This window comes from Hemibagrus wyckioides, linkage group LG04 (genome assembly GCF_019097595.1).
Source record: "Hemibagrus wyckioides isolate EC202008001 linkage group LG04, SWU_Hwy_1.0, whole genome shotgun sequence".
NCBI classification, from domain to species: domain Eukaryota; kingdom Metazoa; phylum Chordata; class Actinopteri; order Siluriformes; family Bagridae; genus Hemibagrus; species Hemibagrus wyckioides.
The window spans coordinates 16,208,590-16,236,079 of NC_080713.1; the positions used below are offsets into that span (position 1 = coordinate 16,208,590).

Consider the following 27,490-nt stretch of genomic DNA (forward strand, 5'->3'; position numbering starts at 1 on the left):
TTCAAAGAGCTTACAGAGATCACATGCTTGCCATCTTTGATGTTGACTTAGATTTGGTTTTAAAAAAAGCAAAGGCCCTTTTGAGAAGCTCTCAGCAGATTACCTAAACGCAATGCAGTGTTGTGTGTCTGGACCTCTTCTTATGTAATCTTGCTGCATGTTTTTCTGAAAAAATCTTTATCAGATAAATTCCTGCCTACATGAAATCAAGATGAACTTTTGGTTCCACATATTACAAGGTCACATATCTGTAAACCTGAACTTAATCCCACATATTAAAAAACCGAATCTGTGATTCCTGCTGTTTATACAGAACACGTATCTAAACAAGCAGAACTGGACGTTGAGGGTGCCAGCGGGGAGCCAAGTCTGTTCCTGTCCTTTTATGTACCAGTTTGTCAGCCAAATATACCACTAAACTCTACCTCACCCAGGAAGAAAGCGAGTGACACACCTGACCTTGCTGTGACCTTGACCTTGTTGGGCTCAATTATAAATACTACAAGCATTCAATCATGCGCTCTTAAGATACCGTGCTAGCAAGCATCTCAGATAGATGGATGGCAGATTAGAAAAACATAATTCTTCCCACCACTTCTGACAATTTAACAGACAAATTAAATTCATCAAAGCAACCAGTATAAATCATTTACTATTAAAAAAGGACAAGCAGGTGTCTAATTTTTTTTCCACTGATTTAATAATTTAATAGGTGAACTTCCTCTCTGACTCTTAAAACAATTTCTGTACAATTTCATAATAATAATAAAAAAAAAACTCTACAAAAATTCAAATCATAATATGTAAAGCCACATAGCTCTGATGCATGACCAGAAAAAGAGTTGAGAAAACTTTCAAAATAATTTCTCTAGAATTGGTTGCAGGTGATTGAGTAATGTTTTTGAGCAGTGTTGTAAATGAGTCCCCGAAATGTTGCTCAACATAGAAACGAACCTGCTGTCAGAAGCTCTGTAGAAGGACTGAGAGCACACAGACCAGCTGCATTTGCACATGGAGGCTTTTGGGGGGGGGGGGATGGTTTCATTAAAAATACTGTTCTGGCTCTGATGATCTGCAGTAGCTTACTGCAGCTGTGGATGAGTTGCCTGTACACTGGAGAAAGAACAGTGAGTACAGATTAACTATACGTTATATGTGCGTCCTGAGTGAATTAGATTCATATCCCGTAATTTGTTTCATCAACCCTTAACAGACACCTTACTGTGCAGCTTCTGCATTCAGTGAACACTAGATTTCTACATCTCCCTCTTGGTTAGACTGCTCCCTTCTGTTTCTTCCCAAAAGAAAACCCCGGCTCTGATCTCTTTGCTCTGCTAATCCCTCATGGAAGTCAAGCCTTGCTTTGATCTGATGGTAAATTGTCCATTGACATATTTTACATACAATCTACAGAATGTTTGGAAGCCGAAATTGGTGCCATCCCCCTTTAATTTCTTTGTAGGTGACTGGAAAGACTGCATTTCAGAGAAGAAACATACATCAACCACTAAAGTCAGTTCCCACTGCAGATTCAGAATCGTTCATCCTACTCTGGGATGAATCCGGACCTTTGAGTGCCCCACAAGCACATCAAGCACTTTTACGCTCCATCATGTCCATCACCACACCCTCCACACCATGTTCACTTCCCCTCCCAAACCACATCCAACCCAAAAAGATTTAGAAACACAGAACAGCAGCATGCTCTAATTTGGTCCGTCAGAAAAATCTTATTTTTAACCCCCAGCCTAGGTTTTTAATTTTGGGCTCCTCTTAACCACAGTCCAGTGAGGCTTGGAGCACATTCTGCACCAGCAGCAATGAGATGCCCATCTCTGTTCAGCTTGAGCTATGCATCTCCTCCTCAGAGAGTGAAGGGGTTAAATTCAATATTCTGTAAGAGGTGGGTCTTGTGTCATGTGTATAGATGATGTCATTGTGTAATCGCATCCCCTGAAGTAACTCTCTACTCCCATAAGCCCCAGCCTTCAAACCAACCCCTAGCTGGCACACACAACAGCTGCAGGCTAGGTGATTATGAAGACCTGGGTAGATAGGAAAGACTCTGGGGGGCTTCAGCTCTTCATGAAGGAGATTTAAATGGGAACATGATGACATACTAAGAGTAGAAATGAAACTCTGCAATTGGCTAGTCAACATAAACAAACTAATCAACTAATAATTACGGAGAAACTCAAGGGATGAGAGGAATCAAAAGATATCAGAACAGTGATCATCTCAACATGCATGCAATTTGATGTAAGAAGGGTAATCCATGCCCCAAGTACACTAGAGTTTCTGAAAATACCATGAAAATGACATGTCTATCAATGTGCTGTAATATATTTAGCCCTACAGTGGAAGTACACTCGAGTCAGGGTTCATTAGATTTTAAAAGGAGTGGGGGATAGAAGAATTCCCTAAAGGATACGCAGGTGTTATTACATTCATCGTCTGTCTGTTTGTTTATTCTGTTTTTAATAGTCCTTTTGCAAAGCTGATGAGAGCTGGGCTGGGCAAGAGACTTAAAACGAGAAAAGAAATATGAAAGGCTGATACACAGTGATACATTTCATATGAGGGAAAACATTTTATTTGCTATGACATTTAGAATTTTTTTGTAGGGTTTTTTTTTTTTTTTTTTAAAGTCCACTTGGACTGTTGGACCCTGCATTCACAGATTTCTTTGTCTTGTATGTTGGTCAGTGGTGGGCATTCCTATATTAGGTTACAGCCAGTTGCCATGGTTTCCTTAGGAGCATCAGTGGATGGCCAAGCAAAGAACATGGATACCTACAGAACGTGCATAAAACCCACTTTATAACCCTCAAGCAAATGTTGATGTCCCACTAAAATGAGATGCGCTGTCCATTTTCACCAAAGGGAAATGCTTGTGTATAAATAACATCACAGGTCTATTAGTGTCAGTCTGAACTGAGAAATGTTTGCTCTTTGCAATCACTGCTGTCTATTTTATGGCAGAAAACACTGGCAATATTCTATTAAGGTTCACTTCAAGCTCATAGGCAGCACAAGTTTAGGAGCTGTGACTATCTGAAATCAATGAGCTAATGTGTTTTTGCACTACTCGCCCTGCCCACTTTGCATCACACCACTTGCCTTGCCACCAAAAATCGCTTTGTCTCTTGTCAATGTAAATCTCCAGCTCCTGCTGAACATTAACTTCTTCCAGCCACTTCAACTCTCAGATTTTCTTTATATTTATTTTGACCTCATTTTATCCCAATTAGGTTATTTACCAATTCGGAAAGCTAGCTCTTCCCAGCACACCACCTGTACTAACAAAGGAGGTGAGGGCTAACACACACGTCCTCAAAGACACATGAAGCTAGCCAGCCCTGTTTTTTTTTCTGAAATGCTGTCACAAGACAACATCACACACTCATGTACGAGCTCACAGTGAGCCATGACTGGTTCTGTTTGTCAGAGGAGTAATGCCACACACCCTATCCAGAGCGCAGAGCTGATTATACTTTTATGGGCATCTGTGGCATTGTCAGGATTCAATCTCATGATCTCCCAACAAAATGCTATCTGGTGCACCGCTCGGGAGCCCTAACATATCCGCAAAATTCAGAAATTTTATTATCTCACTAAGTACATCACAGCATCTTTAATTTCATAGCCTTTAATATCAGTGTGGGTTCTGTACAGGTGTGTACACACTTAAAGAATATCATAAATCTGCAATAAGAAGCCTGTGTGTTGAGCAGTCTAAAGAGGTGTGTGTGTTTGTGTGTGTGTACACATGGCACTCAAGTACACAGATCAAACTAACAGCCCTGCATGTATATAGGTGAGTAGGTCTCTGATTCATTACATAAGCCTGCGAGGAGCATGCAGAGCACTCTTAAACACACACTTGCCTGAAAACAACTTAATTATAGGTAAACAAAGCCAATGTAAAGTATGTGTGTGTACGTACTATTTAAATGAAAACATGCAATTTCAGACGTCTGGCTGAAGCTTCAGGATAGAGCACACTATAGACTTAAAAGCAAGCAGACATAACAAGGAATGTCACTTTTAGAATTGTACCAGTGCTTAATAAGTCGAAACTATGTTCTTTCTGAACTATGAAGAGTATAAAAATGCCATTAACAGGGTCATACAGGTTCTAGTGCTGGTTTTCATCTACTGCTTGGGTATACAGGAGCTGGACCCAAGCTGACCTCCATCCATCTTTCCTACAGCTTTACTCTGAAACAGATGTAGAAGTTAATCTGCACTGCACTGTTCTATAAAGCTATTCTCAATCACCTCAAACCTCTAACAAAGGAGGGTCGTTGACTTAGGCCATGAGAGCTGGTGTGAAATCAGTGTGGTTTGTGCTCCAGTGAGGTGAGAAGGCAAGAGTTTTCATTTCAGTTCCTAAAGAAAATTTTGGAAATTTCAGTTCACAATTCTCATTCTTTATACTATAAAAATGTTTAAATGTCCGATTTTTATAGAAGAAAACAACCCCAGCACAGTGTGAATGCATAGGCTCCAGACATGCAGGATCAAAATCGAACCCTGAACCCCAGTGGCGCAAGACAAACCTGCTAACAGATAAGCCACCATATTCCTGATGTATGTAATGAAAATAAGAATCTTTAAAGGAAATCTATAATTTAAACTGTTGTTCATTTGTCAGTCAAAGGCAGAGAAGCAACTTTGATGTGAAAAATCTGCATTTGAGGACAAGCATACATCAAACGTCACTTGAAAATGATTATGGGCAAAAACCTGAAGTTCTATAATTATACTACTGCTGTCTCACCCTTCTTTCCCTCGATTATGAATGGCCAGCTCTTCAGTGATGCCCTCATCTGATTTGAACGAGTCCCAGTCCAGCTTGGACTTCTCCAGGGTGCTCATTTTAGGCTTTTTTGCTCCAATGCGGCTCAGGACGCTGCCCATCCCCGCTGGTCTCTTCACGCTAAAAGAGACAGGAGAATTTTAAAGCTGAAGCAGTATTAAGGGAAATGTTTTAATCAAGACAGAGAAAGAAGTTAAAAGCACTTTACCAAAAAAAAGAAAAAAAAACCCTCAAGTGTTTTGATCATCTCCAAGGCAGAAACAGCATGAATGCATCACAATACTACAGACAAATATGCAGCACATGAAGATCATGTGACACAAAAGGGGGGAAAAACAAGCAGGGGGTAAACACAGGGGGCAATGTGGGTTAGAAGTGACAGCAACTTTTTCTGTGCTTTAATGGAGCGATTTCTAATGCTCCTGAAACAAAGATGTTCATTTTCAAGGATACAGGAGGCATTTTGACACTGGTGCTAAGCTTCGCTGCAATAATGGAATGTTAAATGATGTGTGTCAGGGAAAAGAGAAACCATCAGGCTAGTGGGATGTTACAGAAAGGGGTTGACTGGGGTGGGGGTCGAGAGGTGAGAGGAGACGGAATAGTGCTGGAGAGGAGCAGGGCCCAAGGATGAAATGTTTTCACGCCCAGGTGAGTCATAGCAAAAAGGCTTTCATTTGAAACGAGAAGAAAAAATGAAATGAGCATTTCTTAGTGGGTGTGTGTGTGTGTGTGTGTATGTGTGCATAAAATCGGCCATCAACTTTCTCCTTTTGCAGAGAGAGAAATGGCTGCATAACAAAGTCGGCCAAAAAAGTTTACTGCCTGTGAAATTTTCCCTCACAGGTGGATTATGCTCTCAGACTCTTCATGTTGCTCGTACAGTTTGCTCAGTTGTTACACAGCAGGCAGCCTGCCTCATCTGGGTGAAGCTCCTGCTATGCTGCATGCATATGCATGAGCACTATACATACACGCTGCCAATTATCTGATTATCTAATCATCTGGCAGCACTGCAATGCATAAACTCATCCAGATACAGGTCATGAGCTTCGATTAACGTTAATGTTAAACATCAGAATAAGAAAACAAAATGTGATTTCAGAAACGTCACACCGTAGCATGGTTGTTGGTACCAGATGCATATTTCAGAAACAGCCAGATACATTTAAACTTACAGGAAGTTTAGTTTAGAGTAATCCAAATAATCTCTCTTTATAACTGTGACGAACAGAAAAACATCTCAGCACACAATCTGCTCTTTTATTCCGATGTCCAGTTGCAGTGAGCCTTTGCCCACTACAGCCTCAGATTCCTGTTCTTGGCTGCCAGGAGTGCAACCTAATGAGGTCTTTCTTGTAGCCAAATCTGCCTCAAGGTTCCACATGTATTCATTACTCCTAGTGATTAATTATTAAGCACAATTTTAAAAAGTCGCAGTCTACAAATTGCAGGGATTCTACAGTAAAATTTCTAATTCAGAAGCCTTGCCGCACACATCGTCCAGAAAATTCGTCCATCACTCTCTCAGTTTGGTGAGCCGAAAACCTTATATACAGAAAGTAAAAAAATAAACAAATAAAATAAAATAAATAAATAAAAAATTCTAAGAGATCCTTAAACCAGTACCGTAGTTATTCTCTACACTGTAATGGCACCATCCAAAAATCTCACATTGTTGTACCCCTAACTGGATTGACAGCAAAAATCTACTTATCTTACACTTATGATCCCTAATGTAAACACCCGGGTACCACAGACTGAGTGGAAGGAACCATTTCATAGCATATTTATTTCACAACGAACCATGAAACATGAGCTCATATATCAATACAACATACAATGTGCTACTGAGTGGCATGACTAATATCATCATGCATCAGGAAGGTCATATCACAAGAACACACATTACTCCAGCAATCAATACAGGAGTGTAGTTCATGTTCCCGCTCCACTGGTACAGTGATGTATATTTAGCCCTGCAACTCCAAACAGATCTGTTATGTTTGCTGCTGTTTAAACAATACAATTCAACACACACACTCTTACAGCATAAAATCTCAGATGCAAAGAAATGTGTTCATCTAGGCCAAGAGTAAGCCGAAAGACAAAAGAAGACGCACGAAAGAGAGAAAAGGAGAGACGCACAACTTTGAGGAAAAACAGGGCTGAACTCTGCCTGACAGACTGCAGTTGCCATCTGTGCTGATGCTGTCAGCATCATTCATGAGGAAAAAGGAGAAGATAAAAAGAGTGAGAGAGGAAAGATTCTCTGGACCACGCTAGTTGTTTGGATGTTTCTTCTACTGCCCTTCAGGAAGGAACAAATCCAGCTCAGTTCTCAAGAGATCAACATGTGCAAACGCAGGCATGTGTATAAAAGACGTAGAAAGGATGAGAGAATAGAGAGGAAATAAATGAGCCAGCGCTTCAGTGTACACACAGGCACACGTGTATATACACACACAGACCCACACACACACACACACACACACCTGTATACAAAAACATATCACAAAGCTCATGATTACACACAGCTTTCTGCCAGCTGTTTCAGTGTAGCTCTATTCCCACACCAGACTAAGCCTATCAAGGACACACAAACATGCGTGCCTGTGCGCGCACACACAAAGTTTTGAAAAAAAAAAAAAAAAAGCATAAATTATTGATAAGGGGGATCAATATGTCAATATGAAAAATTCCTTCTCTAATACAAAGCATGCTAAATATGCATTTTGTGCCTCATGTGACCCTTGTGGCCAGATTTGAGTTTCGACTTTCCTCCTTTATACTCACACTGTTTTTTTCCCCTCACAACATTTTGTATTGCAAGAGTAATTCTGGGATGAATTGACATGGATGATCACACATGCACGCATACCTTGATCACACATGTGCGTACTCTGGCAGTGAATCAATAGATAATCAAGACTCGGCTGTGAGTCAATCCTGCATGGTGTGTGGCAGCAGGGAGTGAGAAAGTAAGAAGGAAGGGTTGTCTGGAAGGAAGTGGAGTCTGGCAGAGCAGGATATGATCCTGAGCACAAATACAACTTGGTTCAACCAAAATGGAGACGATTGTGAAGGGCACACAGTTACTCACAAACATACACAAACACAGACGCAGGACAGGAGTCTGGCAGTCTGTGATTCTGGAGCCGTTTATTTGCAGACTGAGCTCTCCCATGACCAGAGGCTCGTCACTGTCTCTCTCACTCTGTCTTATACATGTGCAGAAACCCTGCTTAACAAACCCTAGTCCAACATTACAGGACAGGAAATGGATTAATCACCTCTCTTCCTCTTTGTCCACCTTCCATTTTGATCAAGGCCACCCTCACAACATTCACTGCTCATAGCTCACACACCAAGCCACACTTCACAAGTACTGGCCCAAACACAAACCAACTGCACTTTGAGGACTAATTCATTTCCCATTAACTTGAAAAATAACTGCAGTCACAGTGACCACAATGAAGACAAGTCTATCATTATTATGGTGTGCATTAAGGCCATTGTCAAGGTCACAGCGGTTTATTTGGCTTATACATGGTGCCAAGATTTGTAGTACATTGTGCAGAACAGCCAGTGAAACAGATGGAAGCAGGCTCAAACACATAGCCAGTGCAGTCTAGTGAAATCAATTGCTGAACGTCTTAAAGACAGGCCACAGGTGTCAATGCTGACCTACATGCAGTGCTGCGCTGCTACTCAGAGAGGATGCTGATGGATTATTAGAACTGGAAATGAGGGAAGTGATATCGTTCATGAACCAGCCCAGAAGCAAATAGCCTCAGTGACCTACATTCTTAACAACATTGTTACACAAACGCACAAAAATTATATTTATAATGAAACTATCACTTGTCTCCGAGATGAGGATGGGTTCCCTTAAAAACCTGGTTCATCTTATGTTTTTTTTTTCCGCTTATCGTCTCAGAAAGTGTCTCCTTGCCATAGTCGTCTCTGGCTTGGTCATTAGGGATAAAGTTAACATTTATTTAACTGAGCTCAGTTAGGAGCAAAAAGATCCTATTTAAAATAAATAGAACACAAAGTAAAGAAATGAACAGCATCAAACAGCACCACAATTGTGCACAATTAAAATGAACAAAATCACAGTTTGTCTGTATAACTGTGAAAATGTAAATGAAAAGGACAGAGGCTGGTCACTAGTTAAAGCTCTAGGTCACTGATCAGAAGGTTGGGGATTTTGAGCCTCAGCACCACCAAGCTGCCACTGCTGAACCCTAACAAGCCAGGATATGTGAAAACAGAATTTCACTCTGCTGTAATATATATGTTCCAAATAAACATTTCATCTAAATACTTCCATAAAGCAAAATAAGCCATCCTGCTTACTAATTAGCACAAACATACAGTTCTCCAAGTGGCTTCTGGTCACTCTGCAGTGGAGCTGACGAGAGCCTGTCAGCAGGTCCACTCAAAGCCCTAGCTGGAGGAAGTGTACATATGACTGAAGTGTAGCCAACTGGAATCAAACAGCATTGTGTGTGTGTGTGTCTCTCTCAATACCCTCCCCAATTCATCCCTTGTCTTTCTTCTTAGTCCCATCTTCCCTCTCTGATCTTCAAAGTCCATGAAGACATGCGTAGCTTGAGGCATCTCCACCCTGCTCTGTCTTTCTGTTTCACAGGCTGAGGGACAGATTTAATCTTGATAGACAAAAAAAAAGTGCACCTGTTCAGAGATGGCTAATGAACATGTGCAAACACACACACACCACACACACACACCACACAACAGCTAAGTGTGTGTGTGTGTGTGTGTGTGTGTGTGTGTGTGCACAATACTGAAAGTTCAAAGACCTTTTACCATCAGACCACCTGCCTGTTGCATCGAACCACCAGGACATGCAACTAACAGCCAACCTGCTCTTTTATTTAGCCGTCACCTGGACGCATGCACATTTTCATAGCAACATGGCCTTCATTAGAGTCATTCTATTCAAGAATTGCCGATGTACTCACTGCATTTAATCTGCACTGAACTAAGTGATATTCCCCCAAATATAATAAATGACATTACATTTACACCATGCACATTATATTGTTAAGGCATATTTATACACTATAAACATGCCATAAATAACAACCAAACAAACACAGAGTATCACATTTTTGAAGGGAAGTCTGTGATTAAGTGTAAAGTAGATTATAAAGCAGACTGGGGAAAAGTGGAGTTTTGAAATGAGCACTGAAAATGCAAATGGTTGAGAGGAAAATGGAAAAATTACAATAAAACCTCAGATTCCTATCTCTGGAGTAGCTTTCGAGTGCACAAATCAGCGCTGCTCATGCTCTTATCCTGGAGCTCTTCATGAGCTGAAGCAGGTGTGTTAAGGTCCAGGAAACACTGTAGCACATTAGGATCATTACAGCACATTAGGCGAAATTACCCTCAGCATTTACTCATGCAGTTTTGCTTCACATATCCCACTCTCACTGAGGAGAGCAAAATGATTTCAACATGAAAAGCCATTTTCAGCCTCGGGTGTGCTCATGCCTATTTGTTTTAGCCGAAAGGATGTTAGCAGTGGAAACCTTTACAAATGTAACAAAATGCAACAAATTCACATGCACAGACTCGCACTAGTCCTCTCATTCACACTGCAATCAGCAGGGAGTCCTGGTGAATGTCCAAGCATCACTTCCTCTAAATATTGCATTATTATTATTATATTTGCCCCCATCTTTGAATCCAGGCAGAGGGACATGAAGGATCAGGGGTATAAATACTTACAGATTTAAATCTATGAAACAGTTTGGAGGTCATAGCTCAACGCTGGCATCTCTGTCTAGCTAATCTGTATCAAGCATAGTAGAAACATTATCAAATGAATTTAATTTTGTGTTATATGTAGCTCGGCAAAAAACAAGATTTTTTTCCTCTTTCCCCTTCACTCTTTGCCCATCATACATCAGAGATGTCCTCCCATGGTTTATAGCTACCACTTTTTTTATTAATAAAAACTGACTTGTGTGCACAGTACTGGCTTGCACTGTTTTGCTTGGCATTTCATCCTGTCAAATCACATCAAAACGGCTCGAAGAGGCAATACACATCATTTAAATGCATCTTTCCTACACAGCCATCTAAACACAGAAAGAATGAGGAGCAGCTTCTTCCCGCAGGCCATTCTGCCCCCCAGCAAGGACAATACTCAGAACCTGGACTTTTCTGAACTTGTCTACACAACAACACACACTAACTCTGATGGATTTTGTTTTTGCTCAGCATGTATTTCACTACAATTGCACACATCAATACATGTGCACTTTATTCATAATAATCATATTCTTCTACCCCTGATTTGCACAAGCATATTATTTATATACATACATACATACATACATACATACAGGGGTTGGACAATGAAACTGAAACACTGGCCAATTTAGTGTTGGAGGTTTCATGGCTAAATTTGACCAGCCTGGTGGCCAGTCTTCATTGATTGCACATTCCACCAGTAAGAGCAGAGTGTGAAGGTTTAATTAGCAGAGTAATAGCACAGTTTTGCTTAAAATATTGCAATGCACACAACATTATGGGTGACATATCAGAGTTCAAAAGAGGACAAATTGTTGGTGCACGTCTCGCTGGCGCATCTGTGACTAAGACAGCAAGTCTTTGTGATGTATCAAGAGCTACGGTATCCAGGGTAATGTCAGCATACCACCAAGAAGGACAAACCACATCCAACAGGAGTAACTGTGGACGTAAGAGGAAGTTGTCTGAAAGGGATGTCCGGGGGCTAACCCGGATTGTATCCAAAAAACATAAAACCACAGCTGCCCAACTCACTGCAGAATTAAATGTGCACCTCAACTCTCCTGTTTCCACCAAAACTGTCCGTCGGGAGCTCCACAGGGTCAATGTACATGGCCGGGTTGCTATAGCCAAACCTTTGGTAACTCGTGCCAATGCCAAACATCGGTTTCAATGGTGCCAGCAGCGAAAATCTTGGGCTGTGGACAATGTGAAACATGTATTGTTCTCTGAGGAGTCCACCTTCACTGTCTTTCCCACATCCAGGAGAGTTACGGTGTGGAGAAGCCCCAAAGAAGCGTACCACCCAGACTGTTGCATGCCCAGAGTGAAGCATGGGGTGGATCAGTGATGGTTTGGGCTGCAATATCATGGCATTCCCTAGGCCCAAAACTTGTGCTAGATGGGCGCGTCACTGCCAAGGACTACCAAACCATTCTGGAGGACCATGTGCACCCAATGGTTCAAACATTGTTTCCTGAAGGCGGTGCCGTGTATCAGGATGATAATGCACCAATACACACAGCAAGACTGGTGACAGAGTGGTTTGATGAACATGAAAGTGAAGTTGAACATCTCCCATGGCCTGCACAGTCACCAGATCTAAATATTATTAAGCCACTTTGGGGTGTTTTGGAGGAGGGAGTCAGGAAACGTTTTCCTCCACCAGCATCACGTAGTGACCTGGCCACTATTCTGCAAGAAGAATGGCTCAAAATCCCTCTGGCCACTGTGCAGGACTTGTATCTGTCATTCCCAAGACGAATTGATGCTGTATTGGCCACAAAAGGAGGCCCTACACCATACTAATGAATTATTGTGGTCTAAATCCAGGCGTTTCAGTTTCATTGTCCAACCCCTGTACATACATACATACATACATACATACATACATGCATACATACTATATATATATATATATATATATACATACTATATATATATATATATATATATATATATATATATATATATATATATATATATCTATATATATATATATATACACATACATACTATATATATATATATATATATATATACACACACACACACATACACACACACACACACACACACACACACTATATTGCCAAAAGTATTCGCTCACCTGCCTTGACTCGCATATGAACTTAAGTGACATCCCATTCCTAATCCATAGGGTTCAATATGACGTTGGTCCACCCTTTGCAGCTATAACAGCTTCAACTCTTCTGGGAAGGCTGTCCACAAGGTTTAGGAGTGTGTTTATGGGAATTTTTGACCATTCTTCCAGAAGCGCATTTGTGAGGTCACACATGTTGGACGAGAAGGCCTGGCTCTCAGTCTCTGCTCTAATTCATCCCAAAGGTGTTCTATTGGGTTGAGGTCAGGACTCTGTGCAGGCCAGTCAAGTTCATCCACACCAGACTCTGTCATCCATGTCTTTACGGACCTTGCTTTGTGCACTGGTGCATAGTCATGTAAGAAGAGGAAGGGGCCAGCTCCAAACTGTTCCCACAAAGTTGGGAGCATGGAATTGTCCAAAATGTCTTGGTATGCTGAAGCATTCAGAGTTCCTTTCACTGGAACTAAGGGGCCAAGCCCAGCTCCTGAAAAACAACCCCACACCATAATCCCCCCTCCACCAAACTTTACACTTGGCACAATGCAGTCAGACAAGTACCGTTCTCCTGGCAACCGCCAAACCCAGACTCGTCCATCAGATTGCCAGATGGAGAAGCGCGATTCGTCACTCCAGAGAACGCGTCTCCACTGCTCTAGAGTCCAGTGGCGGCGTGCTTTACACCACTGCATCCGACGCTTTGCATTGCACTTGGTGATGTATGGCTTGGATGCAGCTGCTCGGCCATGGAAACCCATTCCATGAAGCTCTCTGCGCACTGTTCTTGAGCTAATCTGAAGGCCACATGAAGTTTGGAGGTCTGTAGCGATTGACTCTGCAGAAAGTTGGCGACCTCTTCGCACTATGCGCCTCAGCATCCGCTGACCCCGCTCCGTCAGTTTACGTGGCCTACCACTTCGTGGCTGAGTTGCTGTCGTTCCCAAACACTTCCACGTTCTTATAATACAGCTGACAGTTGACTATGGAATATTTAGGAGCGAGGAAATTTCACGACTGGATTTGTTGCACAGGTGGCATCCTATCACAGTTCCACACTGGAATTCACTGAGCTCCTGAGAGCGACCCATTCTTTCACAAATGTTTGGAAAAACAGTCTGCATGCCTAGGTGCTTGATTTTATACACCTGTGGCCATGGAAGTGATTGGAACACCTGATTCTGACTATCTGGATGGGTGAGCGAATACTTTTGGCAATATAGTGTGTATAATATATATATATATATATATATATATATATATATATATATATATATATATATATATATATATATACATATATATATATATATATATATATATATGTGTGTGTGTGTGTGTGTGTGTGTGTAAGAACACTATATTTATATTTACAGAATATATAGTGCATTCTGTCAGTTTCATTAAAATATTATTATATTAATAGAATTAATATACATCCATATATGTTTGTTAGTAAAGCACTTCACTACATGTCATATTGTGTATGGTTGTGTATGAGTAAAAATTCATCAAGTGCATCATATTGGAAGCCATGCTAGTTGTTAGACAGAGAGATGAACCCACACAAGAGAATGAGGTGGAAGCTGAGATCATGCAGTGAGGTACTGAGTAAAAGCATTTTAAGGGAAAACCCTGTTACTCCTCTTCCTTACATTCTTTCTCAGCAGTTTCCAAAACAAAATCTCCTTAACTCCTTCACAACTGCCAAGCCTCAGAGCAGGGAGGAGGCCTGACTGACCACACAGCCACACACCTAGAGCAATAAGTCTCACTGTCCAAACTCCCAGAAACCTTTAGATGGGTAAACCACACATGTTCCACAGACAGTTGCCTGGGCAACTGCGAAAAACAGGGCAGTTTGACAAAAACCTCTCTCAGGAGGTAGAAAGTATGTGTGTGGTAGTGCACAGTGTATTGCAAGCATGCGTGCATACACACACAGCACACACACACAGAGCCAGGATCCTATCACTCTAGAGCACTCAGTTTCCTGCTCATGCAACACCAAGACTCCACATATTCAGTTGTTTTCTCTTTTCTCGTACCACTGATCCAACAAATCGGCTAATTAACAGCCCCTTCCTGAGTCAACGTGGGTGTCCTAGAGAAGGGTAAACACTGAAATATGCAAGGCACAGAAACTCCAGGAGCAGGGCTCAGTGTCGCTGCTCTAATTTTAAATTAGTTATTGAATTCTTTTTTAATTCAGTTTTAAAGTGCTGGAATATCCCCTTGCAGGGTTAGAGACGGCAAGTTAAAAGGTGTGAATTAGACTCATAATAGGGGTGGTCAGGACAACAATATGGCATTTATAACAGGACATAGAGCCACATCACACTTTTCTAAAATAATCATTCAAATTGTGATGGCTAGATGATCGAGTCAGAGCATCTCTAAAACAGCAGGTCTTGTGGGGTGTTCCTGATATGCAGTGACTGGTATATACGAAAAATGGTCCAATGAAAAAGAAAAAGCAGTGAACCAGCGACAGGGTCATGTGTGCCTAAGACTCAATGATGCGTGTGGTGAGAGAAGGCTAGTCCAGCATATCCAATCACACAGTCAGTGTGATGCTCCGAGCAATGTTCTGCTGGGAAAACTCTGGTCCTAGCTTTCATGTAGATGTTACTCTGACATGTACAGTGGCCCCTTTCAGCAGGATAATGCTGCTGCTGCCACACTGCAAATGTTCAGGAATGGTTTGAGGAAAGATTTCGAGGTGTTGATTTGGCCTCCAGATTCCCCAGTTCTCAATCCAATCAAGCATCTGTGGGATGTGCTGGACAAACAAGTTAACCACCAGCACACTTTCAGAGCTCTTGTGCAGTCCATGCTTCGATGGGTCAGAGCTGTTTTGGTGGCAGAACACCTACACTGTTATATATGTGGTTTAAATGTTCTGGCTGATTGGTGTACATATTTGTTCTTATTTTCATACTGCAGGTCTCTACAAACTCAGTGCTGCAATATGTGCCTCCTGTTGCTCACTGCTAATTCTCTATAAAACACAAAGAACCTGAGCAACAGTTGCAAGCGGTACCACATACCACTTTCACACTAGTAGAGCTCATAAACCCTGACCCATACTTCCTGCCATCCCTTTCTCACACTCACACATGCTTCTTTACCTACCAAAGAACTGCCAGCAGTTTCAGTCACAACTTTACACAATCACTACATTAATTAATCAGGCGGAAAAATTAAGGGTCCCACTTTCCATCAGTGTGCCTGATAAGCTCAAGGAACCGTAATCTCTGCCAGTCTAACAACCTCAGTCTCCTTCCTGTTAGGAAGTCCTGTGAGAAACTGGTGTCTCATGGGAAAGCAGTACAAGACAGAGAAAAAAAGCGGGGCCCCTAATATACGGACTCAATTAGTTCATCTGTTCCCACAGTCTCTTAAAGTGCAACACCCTGCTGTCCCCCCAAAAGCCTTTCAGTCTTTTTCCACTGACACAGCTGTGCTGAGAACTGAGGAGAAAATTCTCTTCCTCCCATAAGCCACGTAGCCACTGCTAATCACTAAAGCGGAGACCTGACTGGCAGCAATTACAGCTCTACACATGATGACAATGGGGACTAATTGAACACTGGCCTGGATACATTCCAAAAGCCTGAACACACAAAGAGCACAAACCATGAGCTTGCACCAATGAGCTACATGAAGTGGGAGGGATTTTGCTTTAAAGCATTTCACTTAAATTAATAGTGATGGGAGGATCATCTTGGAAGAATTAAAACACCATAAATATTTGGAAAGAGATAAAAGAGTGGTGCTTAGGCTTACAAGCCAACATTTTTTACTGAGAGTTTTATTCAATATCTAAACTCTTAAGCTTTTAAGACAGAGATCTTCTGGGAAATAAATAACATAGGTCATGCTGTGACATAAAAATATCCATGCCATGGTGGTATGATATGGTCCAATGTGAAGCAGACACTGAACACCACAGCAATTTGACAGCAATTACAATTTATTAATGAACAACACTGCTATATATATATATTTTTTTTTTTTTTTTTTTAAAGAGTTATCTAAAGGTTAATGTGAAGGAAAATCCACCAGACAAGTCAGTTATCACAGTGAAAAATAAGCTAGTTGAACATACTTAATTTAAATGCATACATCAGTTCCGCGTCACTGAATTGAGTAAGACGAGCACAATTAGTTTTTGTACATCCAACATGATTTGATTGTGTATTTCAAAAAGCCCTGGACACTGAGCTCACACCTGAGCTGAGGCTCAATCCCACAACGCTGGTGTTTTACAACAGACACATTACCACTGCACTCTTTTTCTTTTTAATGCACTTTAAGACTACATAAATTGATCACACTCTACATCATTCAATCTGGTCATTTGAAACTGGTGGAAATTTTCATATAAGCAATGAAATCACGTTTTGTTGGGAAACATAATACTTTTATGTGATATGCTGATCTTTTGGCTGCTCCCTGTGAGGGGTCGCCACAGTGGACTAACTGGTCCGCACAACAACTTGGCACAGGTTTTACGCCAGACACCCTTCTTGACGCAACCCTCCCATTTTATCTGGGTTTGAGACCGGCATTGCATCCAGTGGCTGGGGTTTGGGCACTGGCTGGGAATCGAACCTGGAACCTGGGCCTCCTGCATGGTAGGCGAGAAATCACTGAGCCACTGAAACACTGAGCCACCAATGCCCTACTCTTCTGCCCTAGTTAATAAACCAAAAACAAACTCAAAAAAAACCCCACTTACCATTAAGGTTAATTGTCTCCTAACAAAAAGCTTCACATTATGAATAACTGCACGCTCATCTATATTAAATAACAACAGATTTTTTTCTCATCTGTAGGTTACTAGTATCAGAGCTGTGCTGATTTCGAAAATTAATTCACGCCTTCTGATCTGAGAATTCAACAGCACTGTGGTATAAATAGGTTTGGCCTATAGTCAAACCATAAGCGTGTATGAGGTCTCAGATACAATGTCTCCAGAGAACTCGTCTTCTTGCATGTCTAACAAAACCACAGACAAAAATCTGTATGGGTTTTGGCAGAGACAGGGACACGGTGTTTTCATGTCGCAGTTCACTCTGAGATGCGGGGAGTGAAACACAGAAACAGTACCACTGATCCTGGCTGTGAACAGCCGATAGGAGAAAACGTGATGCCAAGCGCTCGCTCAAATCCAGTCATAAAATTCATTGTTCAGCTTTAAAGAGGAAGCAAACAGTAAGCTCACTGATCATTCCTCTCTCATACACTCAGCATCTTTCACCTGCTTCACTGGAATCAAATAAACTCATGCTGAAAACAGTGGAATAACTGAAACAGTCAACTTGTGTCACTGTGTAATGAAACATTCACACATAAATCAGTTGCACACGCGCGCGCACACGCGCACACACGCGTGCACACACGCGCGCGCACACACGCGCGCACACACACGCGCACACACACGCGCACACACACGCGCACACACACGCGCACACACACGCGCACACACAAATGTGAAGCCATCATTATAATAAGGACTTTTTAGATTCAGGAGGTTTTAAACGTACTGGTTAGCGCATATCTACCAAATAGCTCATGACTAAAGAAGAATTTCATTTCCCTTTTCTGAGGAAAAAAAAAGTCCTTTACAGACATCCTTTACAGAAGATGTTTAAAAGCAATATGTGACTACACTACATGAAGGACACGTTTCATGTTTTTCTGAACTACACCCTTTATACTCAATAGCAAACAATAAAACAGACCTGAGAGATAATCCTACCAAAGCTGTTCTTATGAAACTTAACAATACACTAAACAGCAACTATGCTTTTCCTGAAGTTTTGACTTCATAAAGACGGCCACACTTTGTGTTTACTTTAACTATATGACTTCAAATATATGACCATATGACCACAGAACCTCAAATCCTTACATCTAAAAGATTTTTCTCATCTCTGAAAGGACAAAATCTACACGGTTCTGAGCAATTTCCAACGACCTTCCACTGAAACTTATAAGGTGTTCAAAAAATAAGACATTTCTCAGATTTTCTTTAAATCACCTTATTTTGAGCAGAAGGAACATTTCCATCCTTGTGCCTTAATCCTGTATATTTTATACCTTGGGTTTAGCTTTGAGATAAGCTTTTTTCCCTTATTTTAATGAGCACATTGTAATAATAATAATTAAAAAAAAAAACACTATCTGTACAAAGCATATTTTAATATAATACGGTTTTATGTTGGGAAAACATTAGTAGTTAGTAATAGCGTCAATTTATTAGACTTTGTTTTATCATCCATGAAGCTGTGTAAAGTTATGCTGCATAAATTGTTCCAAAGGTTATTAACAGGTAATCGATTTATATTCTGGAATAATAAACAATTCGATTTTCTGTTCCTAGCAAAATCTCTTTATTTCTGGTTTTCAATTTTCATTCCTCAGAGTAGTGAATTTGAGTAAACACTTTTGTTCCTAAGTTCAGAAAAACTTGTTGGTTCTTTTCTGTGGTAATCACACACACGCACGCACACAAGCGCACACACGCTACAGATGTGGTAGATTAGTTAAAAAAAAAAAAAAAAAACACACACTATGACTAAGAGTGTATGAAGACATTTCCCACACTCTACACAGCGTACACGGTCACTGAAGATCTAACACTAAAACTACACTTGCCCTTGGTGACTCAGAGAAAAAAAGTGTGTGTGTGTGTTCTGTAATAATAAAGGAAGAGGGATATTTTAGGAGTCAGGAGATGGACCTCTATAATTAGAACTGTGACTGGAGTACATATGGCAGTCATTAGCTTTAGAGGACATGCATTTCCCAGCACTGGACTATATTCTGCTATTCTTACGCACTTTGGAAAAGAAAACGAGTAGACGAGAAAAGATGATGAAATTACTGAAGCAAATGCCAAAGAACAGTCAGAGCGGCAAAACTTGCATCTGAGCTTTTCTAGTTTTTTCAAATAAGATTATACACCACCATCTGATCACTCGAGTCTGTGACCTGCTGCAGCACACGGGCACCGTCACACTTCTGTAGCTCATGCATCCAAATAACCTGTAATCTATTACAGATCTGACTGATAGGTCAACTGGAAGGAAAATCCTTCATGTATATACCAAACTGTGGCTGAGTACAATCTGAATACAGTTGAAAATTCTCCTTATGAATCCAATTGAATGAAAACCTCTGCATAAAATCACACACACACACTGACCCTTTTTTCATTCTTATGATAATGCTTAAAAAAAAAAAGAGCCCTTCACATTCACATACATGTGGTGCACATTACGTGCATGTACCCTGCATGTTCATGAACATACTGAAATATTGTGATTGGAATTCGTTTGGACTGACAAAAACAACACAAACCCTTTGGATGAGCAGTTACACACAAACAAATAGTGTATCCTATTGTGCACATGCAGGTGGTGTAAAGGTACAATTATCTGACTGCACTTGGCTCCGTCTTTTGAGAGACACACTACAATTATGTGCAGGTTTTACACACACACACACCACAATCAATCTACCAATCAGTGGAGTGCTGAACAAGTGGCAGTAAATCTGGTTGGCCTTCTAATCGATAGCACTTAGCCCCTGCAGCCTTATTACACTATGACTTTCGTCTCCTGCCCAACAAACACACATGCACAAACAGGAGGAGACAGAAACAAAAAAACAGGAAGGCACACAGCACAAGACGAGACAGCATTCTGCACATGTGTATGTGCATATGTACATGTGAGCATGCACTATTACTGAGATTCCTACAAAGATAAGTACACTATGAATATTCAGATTAGAAAGAGACATCTTTCTCCAATATGCTGAGCATTAAACATTTGCAGGAAAGTAACAAGAGCAAACGGGGAAGGAAGGGAGGTGGGGGAGGATGATTAACAATAGTCAGCGGTTTTGTGTTCAGGTGCAGTGAGACTGAGCAAAGTGAAGAAACAGAGAAAGGCACCATGCTGAGTCAGGCCTGAGAGACAAGAGAGAGAGACGGCAAAACAGATTAAGGGCGAGTTTGTTTCATTTCTGTCCTTTGGCCATGTTTTGGCAGTAAATGCATCTAAACAGCACAATAGAGGAACATAAAGAGTCTGATTTCTCACTTTACAGTAATCACAACTCTGTGGTCAAACAAATAATAAAACCCAGACAGAGAGCATGTGAGTAAGAACAACAGGGTGGGTGTGTTGTGATAAAAGTGAGCAAAAGACATTAGCAGCAGGATGACATGAAAGAGGGGTGCAACTTCTGTCTCGCCCAGGAAAGTCTCTGGACACACAGCACTTCCTGTAGCGAAATGTAGCGCTTCCTGTGTAGCTCCAGCCAACTGCCCGAGAGGAAATATGAACTTGTCTATCTGCAATTAAGCGTCATGGCAACCGTGTTCAAAGAGCGGGAAAATGGCAGGGGCGTGAATAGAGGGAGCGCTTCGCAACTTGACAACGTAAACACTTGGCTGTTTACACACCCACTCCAGCATAAAACTCAGCATACACAAACTCCATTACAGATACAGTTCCTACGTTTACATATACTTTGCTGCAAAATGTTAATAATTTAAACAATTTAAAGGGATCATAAAACATGCATTTTTCTTTTTATTATTATTTAATGCTACCCAGAATAACCTGTTTTATACAACATGTTTTACATAATCGACCACAAGACAAAATACCTAAATAATAAGAGTTTACAAATTCTCGATTCTTAATAAAGTGTGTTGTTACCTGGATGTTCAACGAGTGTTTTTATGTTTTGTGATGGTTGTTCACGAGTCCCTTGTCTGTCATGAGCAGTAAAACTGCACACTGTTTGCAGAAAAATCCTCCATCTTTTATTACTAAAGACAGCTGAGGGACTCGTACACAACTGTTACAAAAGGTACAAACACTCACTGATGCCCAGGAAAGCAACATGAGTCATTAAGGGGGTGTAAACTTTTTGAACAGGATGATTAGAGTAAATTGTAATTTTGTTTTTCATTATCATTTTTTTCATTTACTGCTGCCCTTCAGAACCTACATAAGCTATTTACAGGTTTCCTATAAGACAAAATAATAATCTGCACCAATGTCAACTTTATAATCTGAAACCTGTGAATTAAGTTACAAGATCCTTCATCCACTTGAACAGAGTATCTGATGTGTTGCCCTGTTGGATGTAATTTATCATCCAGATAACACCAACACACAGTATTAAGAATCAGGTGTAGGTACTTCTGAACTGGTTCATTTGTGTAAATTCAGTTGTTTTGCCTTGTGGACTATAGATATAAAAATCTTATGTGAATAGCAGTTTACTAAAGCAGCACTAGACAAAATGCAAAGTAATTTGTTAATATAATTTGTATAGTAATGATCCCTCTTATTATTATTAATTGTAATTAACCTTTTAATAACCTATGACCTCAGGAGTAGGTTCCTACTTGGAGGCTTTATCAGAAGGAAAGCTTCACTGGTGATTTTCATCATACGGCCTATAAGGGCTTCCTAAAAGGGACACACCAAAAAACCTTTCACTTTACCAGGTAGAAGGAGAGTTGAGTGATGTTACCTGGGCCCAGCAGTGAGCGAGGATTCAGCTGAAGCTTTACACACAGAAGTCTGCTGCACCCCTTCCTTCTCTTCCTTTTTGAGAAAGGTTTTAGCCTCCCGTGAGTCAGCATCCACCTCTTTAGTAACCCTGTAGAGATGCGACACAAATGACTACATAACCACAGACAGTCTTCACTTGAATGAGTGCACACACGTCTGCAGTGTCCACAGCAGTACTACAGTGATGGTCATAGCTATATACAGTAGCTGTGTACAGATATACTAAAGCTATGTACAGAAGCTGATTCAAAAGCAAGTCATTTTTCTTTAAGACTCTGAGCATGCTCTGTAAGATAGGGTGTGTGTCAGACGCTGTTCAGGACAATCTCGGTCTGCTTTGAGTTGACAGCATCAATTTTGATAAATAGCAAAATCACTTTTTGCACTGATGCAAAAAAAAAAATGCTGCAGCATTATGTTCGGTAGTTCTTTAAAGTGACCATATGGTTTGTGCACATAACACCTTCCCATGGGTCACTGTGTCAGTGTGGATGCAGGGAGATTTGCAGTCTGAGGCTGTATATGATTTAGTGCTGGAAGCTGAAATGATATCCGTTATATACATGGTGGAATTAAGAAAAATGATATATCTGATCTCTTTCTCATATTGATATCACATTAATAAGATGCCTGCTGTTGCAATCATTAAAAAACAGAAATACAGATTACAGAGCTGAATATACAAATGTTTAAAGCCGAATTATATCACAGCACAAAAGCCTAACCAGCACATGCAGATCAATTGTATTGGCATTCTTCTTGCTTTCAGAATGATAAAAAGGAGTGTCCTGCAATTCATTTCTATTCATTGACCATGCTATGCTGCCACCTTGTGATGTAAATCAGTAATGCAGGAGGAACTGCATCCTGAAGGACTCACCGAACTTCTTCTCCTGCAAAGTCATACACTTTTGTTATTGTGATTTTGGAGGCCTCTGTAGCATTCGGTTCTTTCTGTGAAGACTCTGCGCTGGATTTACTAACTTCGTCCGAAACGGCTGTGATCTACAAGCAAGAGAGAACAACAGGATTATTAAAAGAATTCTACACAAAAGGTATCAGTTAATTTTGTAAGGCAGAGCAACTGTGAAGAATAGATGAATGTGTTTTTCTTCATCAGCAGAACCTGTAAATAAACTGTTCATTGTAAGACAAACACAAAGTTGTTATACATTACAAAACGCTTGTCAGTCAAAACCATGTTCCTAATTCAAACAATAAAAAGACTTCTGTTTACATCCACATACCAGTAAGCTGTAGATTAGGTGTCTATAGATAAATAGAATATTTTAAAGACCTTTTCATATACACATATGAGAATACAATCAAGGAACACTATTGTTTACATAATGAGAACACACTATTTTTCTTGCAAATGTACAATGTTGTTGTTGTCCCCTTCTTGTGCTATTTTGTAATTTATTTTTGGTGTCTTCTTAAGTTCTGCAAGAACTTTATTGTATGGTTTAACTGAATGTTTATTGTACATATGACAAACTCTTGAATCATGATCTGATCTGTGCACTAGATTCCACACATTGCTTATTTTAGCTGTTGTAGCAAAAGTGTAAAAAACGTCCGATTTCATGGCTCATAAATGAGCTGAACTAACGCTTTGTTTCAAGGATGCTTGCAGTGGCTTCAAAGAATAACTTGCACTAGACACCATTACAATTTCAAGCATCTTTATTACAGACAGTTCTTTTTATTTCCAATTAATGTTGATGACAACTGCCCAAGGTAAAACAAAGTCTTTATGAAACTTAGACCTACAGATTTAGCTTCACAAACTCTTTGGCCAAAAGATTACCATAAAAGGCTGAACTATTACATCTTTCGTTAGAATATTTCATTCTCACTCACCTGTCCTGAGGCTGGAGCCTCAGCTTTTGGTCTCTGGCCGACATCACTTAAAAAACTAGCCCAAAGATCGTCCGCCTTTTTCTTCTGCTCATGCCCTTTATCTGTGGTGGATTCTGCTACTGACTTTTCTTCAGGTAGATTTAGTTCCTCCTCTTTCTGTTTGAATGTGCCACCATCATCATCTCCTTCTAGCTTCAATCCTCCTTTTTTCCTTTTCCTGAAAAACAAATACACAATTATATATTTACGTAATTACAAAATGACTGTAAGGACACTAAAAACAGCCCTTATTGATCAAATTTATGTTAAAACAGATGTTTGAACAAAGTCAAATCTGACTAATGAATCAGAAGAAGGTGGCTTGTTTTAGATTTCGGACAGTAATGGCAAATGGACACCAGAATATGATCTGTAACACTGATTATCTTCTCATCATGGCACCTGTTAGTTTGTGGGATATATTAAGCAGCAAATGAACATTTACTTCCTCAATGTCGACGTGTTAGAAGCAGGAAAATTGGGCAATTGTAAGGATTTGAGCGAGTTTGACAAGGGCCAAATTGTGATGGCTAGTTGACTCTTGTGGGGTGTTCCCGGTCTGCAGTGGTCAGTATCTATAAAAAGGGGCCCAAGGAAGGAAAAGTGGTAAACTAGCGACAGAGTCATGGGAGGCCAAGGCTCGTCAATGCACGTGGGGAGTGAAGGCTGGCCCGTGTGATCCGATCCAACGGACGAGCTAATGTTGCTCAAATTGTTGAAGAAGTTAATGCTGGTTCTGATAGAAAGGTTTTTTACATCATGTTGATGGCCGGGTGCGTGTGTGTTGCTTACCAGGGGAACACACGGCCCCAAGATGCACTATGGGAAGAAGGCAAACCAGTAGAGGCAGTGTCATGATTTGGGCAATGTTCTACTGTGAAACCTTGGGTCCTGCCATCCATGTGGATGTTACTTTGACACGTACCACCTACCTAAGCATTGTTGCAGACCATGTACACCCCTTAATAAAAACAGCCTCTTTTGGGCGGAAAATGCACCGTGCCACAAGGCAAAAATGGTTCAGGAATGGTTTGATGAGCACAGGAGTTTAAGGTGTTGACTTGGCCTCCAATTTCCCCAGATCTCAATCCAATCGAGCATCTGTGGAATGTGCTAGACAGACAAGTCCGATCCATGGAGGCCTCACCTCATAACTTACAGGAATTAAAGGATCTGCTGCTACCATCTTGGTGCCAGATAGCACACCTTCAGGGATCTAGTGGAGTCCATTCCTCGATGTGTCAGAATATTAGGCAGGTGTTCATAATGTTATGGCAGATCTGTGTATGAAATATAATAATATTTTGATATTTAATCAGACTTTGATTATGGTTTGGTCCATTATGGTAAAATAAGTATAATACTGATAAATAACTTTAAAAATCCTCTTGCACCAATGCAGTCCTAGTGGCATTATCCAGCAGCAAGCTCTTTTTTGCTGTGACTCGAGGCTTCAGTGCATCACCACCCTGGGCTATTCAATTCAATACTACAGTATTTGTATAGTGCTTATAATAAAGGACACTGGAATCTGGATCAGTTTTGAGCAAATGTGATGAATAAGGATCATGTGCAAATTAACATTGTTGTGAACAAATACATAACAATATACTGTGGTCAATAACACCACCACAGGTACAACCCCATTGTATGTGCCATGTACATCATTTACATCTACTGTACTATCAGACTGTCCCTGTACTGTATGTGCAATATCTACCACTATGACATTTGGACTGAATACATTGTTTATGTATATATAATATTTTTCCATACCATGTTAATAATTTATAGTAATCTAGCCATAGGGGTCACAGTCCAGTGACTTCTGTACCGGTCCAAGCCCGGATAAATAGAGAGGGTTGTGTCAGGAAGGGCATCTGGGGTAAAACACTGCCAAATTTAATCATGCGAATAATCAGTTCAGAGGAGGTCAGACAGGAGTCTCCTTGGACAATGATGTTTGCTGATGACATTGTGATCTGTAGTGAGAGCAGGGAGCAGGTGGAGGAAAACCTGGAGAGGTGGAGGTTTGCGCTGGAGAGAAGAGGAATGAAAGTCAGTCACAGTAAGACTGAGTACATGTGTGTGAATGAAAGGGAGGGAAGAGGAACAGTAAGATTACAGGGTGAAGAGGTGAAGAAGGTACAGGAGTTTAAGTATTTGGGGTCAACAGTCCAGAGTGGTGGAGTGTGTGGGAAAGAGGTAAAGAAGCGAGTGCAGGCAGGTTGGAATAGGTGGAGAAAGGTGTCGGGAGTTGTGTGTGATGGAAAAATATCAGCGAGAATCAGGGGGAAGGTGTACAAGACAGTAATGAGACCGGCCATGCTGTATGGTTTAGAGACAGTGTCACTGAGGAAGAGACAGGAGTCAGAGCTCGAGGTAGCAGAGATGAAGATGTTGAGGTTCTCTTTGGGAGTGACAAGGTTGGACAAGATTAGGAACAAGTACATCAGAGGGACAGCTCATGTTGGACATTTGGGGGACAAAGTTAGGGAGGCCAGATTAAGATGGTTTGGACATGTCCAGAGGAGGGAGAGTGAGTATATTGGTAGGAGAATGTTGGACATGGAGCTGCCAGGCAGGAGGCAAAGAGGAAGACGAGGTATATGGATGTAATAAATGAGGATATGAAGCTAGTGGGTGTTGAGGATGCAGAAGATAGAGATAGGTAGAGAGAGATTATTTGCTGTGGCCACCCCTGAAGGGAAAAGTGGAAAGAAGAAGATGATGTTAATAATTTATAGTACTGAATATATACAATATCTCCCACTCTTGTTTACAGTTCTCTATTCTACAAGGACATAGAAAGCCTGCTACCTCTTATTGGAGTCAGAATAGCTCTGCAGAGATAAAGTGATGTATTTTCTTTAAGAAATTACCTTCTAACCAATTGGTTTTGTCCTTTTACAAAGGCATTCAATTAGGATTTTGCAAATCTCAGTAAAAACAAAACATACTTGATATACACTTGCATAAACATTTTCAAGGATATTCACATGAAGAGACAATGCTCAGGGTTGGAGTTATGTTGTACCTTGCAGAAAGTCCTTTGCTTGACTTCTTTTTCTTTGTGACCTGCTCACTCGGTGCTTGGCGTTGGTCCTCTGCATCCAGGTCATCTTCCTTTTCACACTCATTTAAGTCATCTTCACTCAGGTTGTCATCTGTCCAACAAAAGCAAACAAACTAAGCATCAGAGGTGAAGGATCAGATCAGATGTTCTGTCAGGTAACAAGTCAGGGAACAGTCTATAATTTTGCAGTC

At 40.7% G+C, this 27,490-nt stretch overlaps 1 protein-coding gene across 2 annotated transcripts in view; it reads right to left on the reverse strand.

Annotated features, from left to right (window-relative positions):
* cfdp1 (craniofacial development protein 1) overlaps positions 1-27,490 on the reverse strand; it is a 33,992-nt gene that overhangs the window by 3,437 nt on the left and 3,065 nt on the right. The window contains exons 2-6 of one of the 2 annotated variants that reach the window (XM_058388250.1): positions 27,261-27,390; positions 24,185-24,401; positions 23,202-23,326; positions 22,281-22,409; positions 4,784-4,942 (exon numbers count right to left, since the gene is read on the reverse strand). In XM_058388250.1, the coding sequence (XP_058244233.1) occupies positions 4,784-4,942; positions 22,281-22,409; positions 23,202-23,326; positions 24,185-24,401; positions 27,261-27,390 (760 nt within the window). The remainder of the gene's footprint in view (positions 1-4,783; positions 4,943-22,280; positions 22,410-23,201; positions 23,327-24,184; positions 24,402-27,260; positions 27,391-27,490) is intronic. The other variant, XM_058388251.1, reaches the window with a different exon arrangement.